This window comes from Ptychodera flava, chromosome 4, assembly GCF_041260155.1.
Source record: "Ptychodera flava strain L36383 chromosome 4, AS_Pfla_20210202, whole genome shotgun sequence".
Lineage (NCBI taxonomy): Eukaryota > Metazoa > Hemichordata > Enteropneusta > Ptychoderidae > Ptychodera > Ptychodera flava.
Window position 1 is genome coordinate 29771403 of NC_091931.1, and position 6000 is coordinate 29777402.

A 6000-nucleotide genomic window follows, 5' to 3' on the forward strand; every position below is an offset into this window, starting at 1 on the left:
CAAAAATGGTCTTTCTCGATATTGTCACAAAATGTGTGAAACGAGTGGGTTGAATCAAATGTGGATACTAAAAAATTCAAAGGAATTGTTGCGTGATTTAAGAGTCAAGAAAAACAAGTACAGGTCAATCCGAACATTTGACTTTTCCACACTATACACCACAATTCCCCACGATAAACTTAAAACAAGTCTGTCATCTCTTTTTAAACAAGCTTTTCTGCGTAAAAATGGCAATAGAAGGTACCAATACGTTACCATCAAACATAGGTCAGGTTATTTTAGTAACAACATGGATGCCCAGCACAAATACACAGATGAAGAAATTATTAATATGCTTAATTTCTAAATCGACAACATATTTGTTAACTTTGGTGGTATGACCTTTCAACAATCTATCGGCATACCAATGGGTACAAATTGTGCACTGTCCACTTCTTGCCGACTTATTTCTCTATTCATATGAAGCAGAATTCCTACAATCTCTATACAAAGCAGGGTCTAAAAAACTTGCAAGGCGTTTTAACAACATACACAGATATATTGATGATCTGATTAGTCTAGACAATCCAGACATATCAAATTACTTATATCATATCTACCCTGATGAGTTGGAAATCAAAGAAACAACTGAGAGTAAGAACTCAGCTTCATATCTTGATCTGTTCCTACAAGTGGGTACTAATGCGTTACACACTAAACAGTATGACAAAAGGGATGATTTCGATTTTGAAATCATAAATTATCCCCACTTATCAAGTAATATTCCGTCTGCACCTGCTTATGGTGTGTATGTGTCAACTTCTCAGATATTGTAGGGCTTGTGATTCAAACGCTGATTTTCAAATGAGACACAGCTCATTGGTATCAAAACTAGTGAGACGAGGATATACATCCAAAAGACTCGTGAGGACTTTCAAAAAGTTTTGGCCAAATGTGACACCTCGGTCACTCAAATGATTAGCGACAGCATTCCCGGCTTTGACTTATTACATTGATTCATATACTGTATCACTTCATACAATACTTAGACAATTTTGGGACCAATCTTGACGGGTGTAGCATTCTAGCAGGGTACGCTTACCCATTCCGGACACCTGGTGCCACCACTAACTGTCAGTGGTTCAGGATGGTCCTACTTAAATTTGTAAATCTCAAATGTCCCATGGACCTGGTAATGTATTACCTTGAATGAAAATGATTATTGGACCAGTTTAATGTCATATTCCTTATTAGGTTTATATATTTTGATTGACTTGACCAAAGTTGACGACACTTTTGCTATGTACATTGTAGATAATACGATATAACATCATTATATTCATTTAGCATTTTTATATGTGTCAATTACTAATTTGCGTATTTAATAAACTTTCCTAAATAGCGATGTATAATATCTGGATTGAATGGACCAACGTTGACGAAACTTGCTATGTATATTGTACATACTATGGTATAATATTACCAATTGAAAATAATCGCAATCAGACCAGTCCATATTCCGAAAACCCTAGGTCAAAATTCATAGTACAATAGCTAAAGACATAAACACAGAACAGAACAGAACAGAACAGAACAGAACTGACAGTAACGCACCAGTACACACTACAAAGTCAAAATCATGAAAGAATCATGATATGTGGACCTCTGGCCAAAAGACCAAGAAGTGATGTCAGGTGTTTCAAAAATGGTAAGCGCATCCTGCCCCACATGTGGCACCGCGCCATATATCAATCTGTAAGTCAGGTTGTGGTCACCAACTAAGGGCCAATGTCACAGACGCCATCGGCGATCATTTTTTGAAGAGAGATATCGTATTTATTTACCAGCTTGTGATACCTGCCAAAATAGCTTTGATGTCGTGACAAGTCTTTCTCTGGTGTAACCTTGATTTAATAGTTTGTAATAGAGATGGCTATGTCTCTCTACAAAATCATCATATGGCATGCTTCTGCACATCGAATAAGCTGGGAAATGTATACATCATAAGCTGGTAAGAGTGGAATATTACTGATGAGGTGTGGGAAATTGATGATACTTAAGTTGAAATCATCTCTCTTGTCATAGTCAGTTTTGATTTTGCAAAACATCTTTTCACTAACTTGCATGTTTAATTGACTGCATCGAAGTCAATTAAACCTGCTATGTACATCGAAGAAAGTTAATAAAATATTAATTAATTAATTGTTTAGCATTTTACTAGCTACATATTTCATTAACCTTCCCAATTAGGGATGTAAGACTGGAAGGACTCTAAAAAGGTTTATGAAATTTGCTATGTATATTGATGAGACTATTTTGTTCTATAAGTTAAAAATATTTTGCATTTTTATGTCAACGAATTTATTATTTGTATATCTAATGAGCTTTCACAGTTTAGCATATGTAACTTGAAGGACTTGACTCAAGGCAATTACGCTCGCTATATAAAGTGGTGATACAATTACAGCAGTCAAAGAAAGTTAGTATTTTTTAGGTAATTCCACATTTTACATACTTATCCGCCTTTGGTCTGTGGTGAATATCAGTCGTGATGTTGATCCCAACAATTTCAATGAAGTTGCAAATATGTGGCAAAAGTTTAAATTCATAGACAACTGCAATATATACTGAAACATGTGAGCATTTTCAGTTCATATCTGGTATTCAATCTTGTTCGAATGAAATGCTATGTTTTATCGAGTGGAAGGTTATGTGTGTTAAAAACTATCTGAAGCAGCACCATTTTTCAAGTAGTGATACTCACATCTCTAGATTGGCGTTCATTATAACCTGTATGATAGTGCCTACCAGCGACGCAGCTCCACCAATAGTGGCGGAATAGACTAGCCCAAGGCTGAAACATGTAGTGAGGTCTCGACGGAGATGTTTTTGTTTTTCTTCGTCTGCGTTTTCAATGTCGTCTGCCTTTTCCGTGTTATTGAGAATCTCGGTGCTCTTGTTGAGTATGTCGTAAACCTCTGCGATGCCTCTAAAATGCACATATTCCTTTAGTGAGGCCAAATGGAAATTTGACGGCTGTCTGATAAAATGCTAGAACATTTAAAATTAAAATGCCGTGGCCTAAAAGGATAGAGTATGCATATTAAGAAATATCTACCCTTGTACTTCGATTTCTTCTTCTCGGAGCATTGATTCCACAGTCACAGTTTCCAGTGGGATTGCTATCCCGTTGTGCGCCTTCTCTTCATCGGACACCTTGTGTATTAGAAAAACCAACATCACACTTTTGTGAGCCATGGTATGCACAGACTCTGCACAGTTTATCAGTCTTTCTCTTTCATTCTTCTTTACATATTCATGTGATGAAGCACACTAGCGTATATCACAAACCATTTTTATGAATATATATTGAAACAAATCAACTTTATGCTTTCAATGGAAATGTTCCACTTTGTGAAAAAATTTGATCTTTAATTGTTCCGAAAGTGTGCAAATCTCATCTGGAAATGGAGCCGCTATGTTGTGCTAAACCTTCACTTTCAAGCAATGTCACGTGCACACAATAGCCATTATCTAGAGGAACACAATTAAGAGTAAAGATATTTGAAATACATAATACTCTTCCTTTTACAATGTTTAACTAGTACCTTTTCGTCCCCTGACATATCAGTACATGAGGTTGACAGCTGGTTCACCAGAGCCACGACGATGGGCACCATCATCGATACCAGGGCAAGGTTTAAAATCCACATCGACAGGAATCCAGTCACGATCATCAGAGCAAGCAATAACCTAAATCAAAGTTTGATAGACTATAAACGCAAAAGCCATTATTTAATAAAAGTGAGATGAATATTTACGTATGCGCTGTTTTCACAGTTCTTTTCTGAATCATTCCCGTCGAAGTTTGTCCGATCAACGTCGACGAAACGAACAAACACACACGACACGCAACAGAACAGTTGCAATAAGTGGATTAATGGGTTGAGTTATTTATTCTTTAAAAGGTTTATTGAACTGGGTCGATAACTGTTGGAAGACATCGAGAAAGGTAGAATTCCAGGCTCAATAGCCGGAAGAAAGGGAGACTCGCAAATAGGTGACTCGATTCGACTTGACAAACTCTGAACGATATGTGTATTCATCAATGTTTTTTTGAATTAATCTCGCCATGCAAGATCTTGCAAGTTCTCAGGGGTCCATCCTGAATTCATCGACCTAAAATGGAAACTATCACATAATAACCCACAAAGTCAATGAAAACCTTTCATTTAATTTTTCTTCTCAAGATGTCACTCTCTATAGTATGCTTGTTTCATAATCGCATTTTTCATTAAACATACATCTATAAGAAGGTCGTTCATCTTCTGTTTTAAGCACAACACACAACATTACTGTTCAGATGAGTTTGTGGTTCAAGAGATTTGCTTATCTTGACGGCTTTTCGCTCGCCTTTAAAAAGGACAATATATCAACAAGCAATGAGTAGTACGTGTTTTTTCGATAACAAATAACATGCCCAGAGTAACCTATCTCCAAAATCAACAGTGAACGCATGTTTGCTGATACTCGCAAGGATAGGATAAAAGATTAATTATACAACATATCAGTAAACTCTAGAAACTAGATCAATGTGTAACACGATGCAGTTTTAGATAAATATACAAATTAAGCCGCATCTTAATGGGATTACAATTTGTACATTGTCATTTTGAGAGACTTAACGTCATTTACAGAAGGGATAGAGTCACTGAGTTTTAAGAAGCAGGGATAGTCTTAAGACATACTGACCATCATCACTCGCTGATTGGACAATGGGTTAGCCATTCCTCGAAATTCTCATGTACGTAGTCTTTGTCTATCACAAAAATTACACATAATTAATGCTGACTAATCTTTAAACAATATATTTTTGATCGAATTTCAGCACCACGTAAACTAAACTATAGTGGTACGTCTCAAATGACATGAGCAAAGGCAATCTAGCCTGAAGATTGCTAGATGCACGCAACTTAAGTAACAGATATACTTACTCTATACTTGTAATATATATTTGGGAAAGTGGAAGGGTAAGGTTTGTATTCCTAAAAGCAATTGTTACGAAGTTTACCTCTTTGGATCAGATCCAGCCAGAAGCAATGCCCGCAGTGCAATCCTTCGGTGGAGTCCGTAACGCTGTACAGCCGAAGCTATAAGCATTATGGCAATGAAGAGAACAATGAACTCGATCATGTAAAATACACACACGTCCGCCATGGTTAAAACTCCAAACAAGGGATACGTGAGCAGCGGTATCAGTCCTGTTACAGGCAACGGAACAGCTTGTGTGGTCCATAGGACAGCCAATATTGCCAGGACGAAGGCACATCTTGCAGCCTTTTATTTGTAGAAAGAAATTTCATGAATAATAAACGTGACATAGAACCTCTATGGAATTCAAGTATATATTCAATTGATAATCTTTCGCATACATAGCATCCAAATCTGTGTGATATTGACATTAAAATATAACCAATGCCCATATATTATTATAATGACCCTGGAGTGGTCCTCGCCCTGTCTAGTGATAGTAACCCGTAACCATTGTCTTTCTTAAAATTAAAGGTAAGTATGGACCAACTTTAACAGGAAACGTATGGCTAATGCGCTGTACTCAAACTTCGTAATGACTTCAATTAAAGATCAATGTTTAAATCTTGTCAATACCTGTGATTCGTAGTGAATAATCAGCAACGGAGACAACAGCAAAGGCGTCAAGAGAAGAATTAAAATATTTCGCTTGAAGTACAAATATCGCAAGGCGTCCTTGCAGCTCGTCATGTTGACCCACGCCGTACGGTGTACTGAACTGTGGTGAAAGCACTTCGGGAATGTTCTTGAACCCGCTTTATCACGACAGATCGCCTGGTATGGCTAACCTTACTGTAAATAAGAGATAAGCTTTATAAACAGCATGATCAATGACGTTAATAGAATCAAAGTAGAGTGCATTGGAACTTTGCATGCTAACCCCTGTCAAAACGTTTCTTGTGAATTGCTTGAAACAGAATGGCAAGGTAA

At 37.0% G+C, this 6000-nt stretch overlaps 1 protein-coding gene across 1 annotated transcript; it reads right to left on the reverse strand.

The window, feature by feature from the left end:
• Positions 1-2600: 2600 nt before the first annotated feature.
• Positions 2601-5770, reverse strand: LOC139130489 (Na(+)/citrate cotransporter-like). The gene is made up of 5 exons (XM_070696267.1): positions 5647-5770; positions 5051-5316; positions 3588-3732; positions 3098-3195; positions 2601-2968 (listed from the first exon to the last, which is right to left on the reverse strand). Exons 1-5 carry the CDS (start codon positions 5758-5760, stop codon positions 2740-2742), a joined length of 852 nt encoding a protein of 283 aa, XP_070552368.1. The 5' UTR covers positions 5761-5770; the 3' UTR covers positions 2601-2739.
• Positions 5771-6000: the final 230 nt, after the last annotated feature.

Excerpts from the sequence above, each read along its gene's own strand:
- LOC139130489 (XM_070696267.1), bottom strand. The coding sequence starts at position 5,760 with ATGACGAGCTGCAAGGACGCCTTGCGATATTTGTACTTCAAGCGAAAT. Across the intron at positions 3,733-5,050 it reads GCTGGATCTGATCCAAAGAG|GTTATTGCTTGCTCTGATGA; the intron begins GTAAACTTCGTA and ends ACTTTGATTTAG. Across the intron at positions 3,196-3,587 it reads ATATGTCAGGGGACGAAAAG|GTGTCCGATGAAGAGAAGGC; the intron begins GTACTAGTTAAA and ends CTAATACACAAG.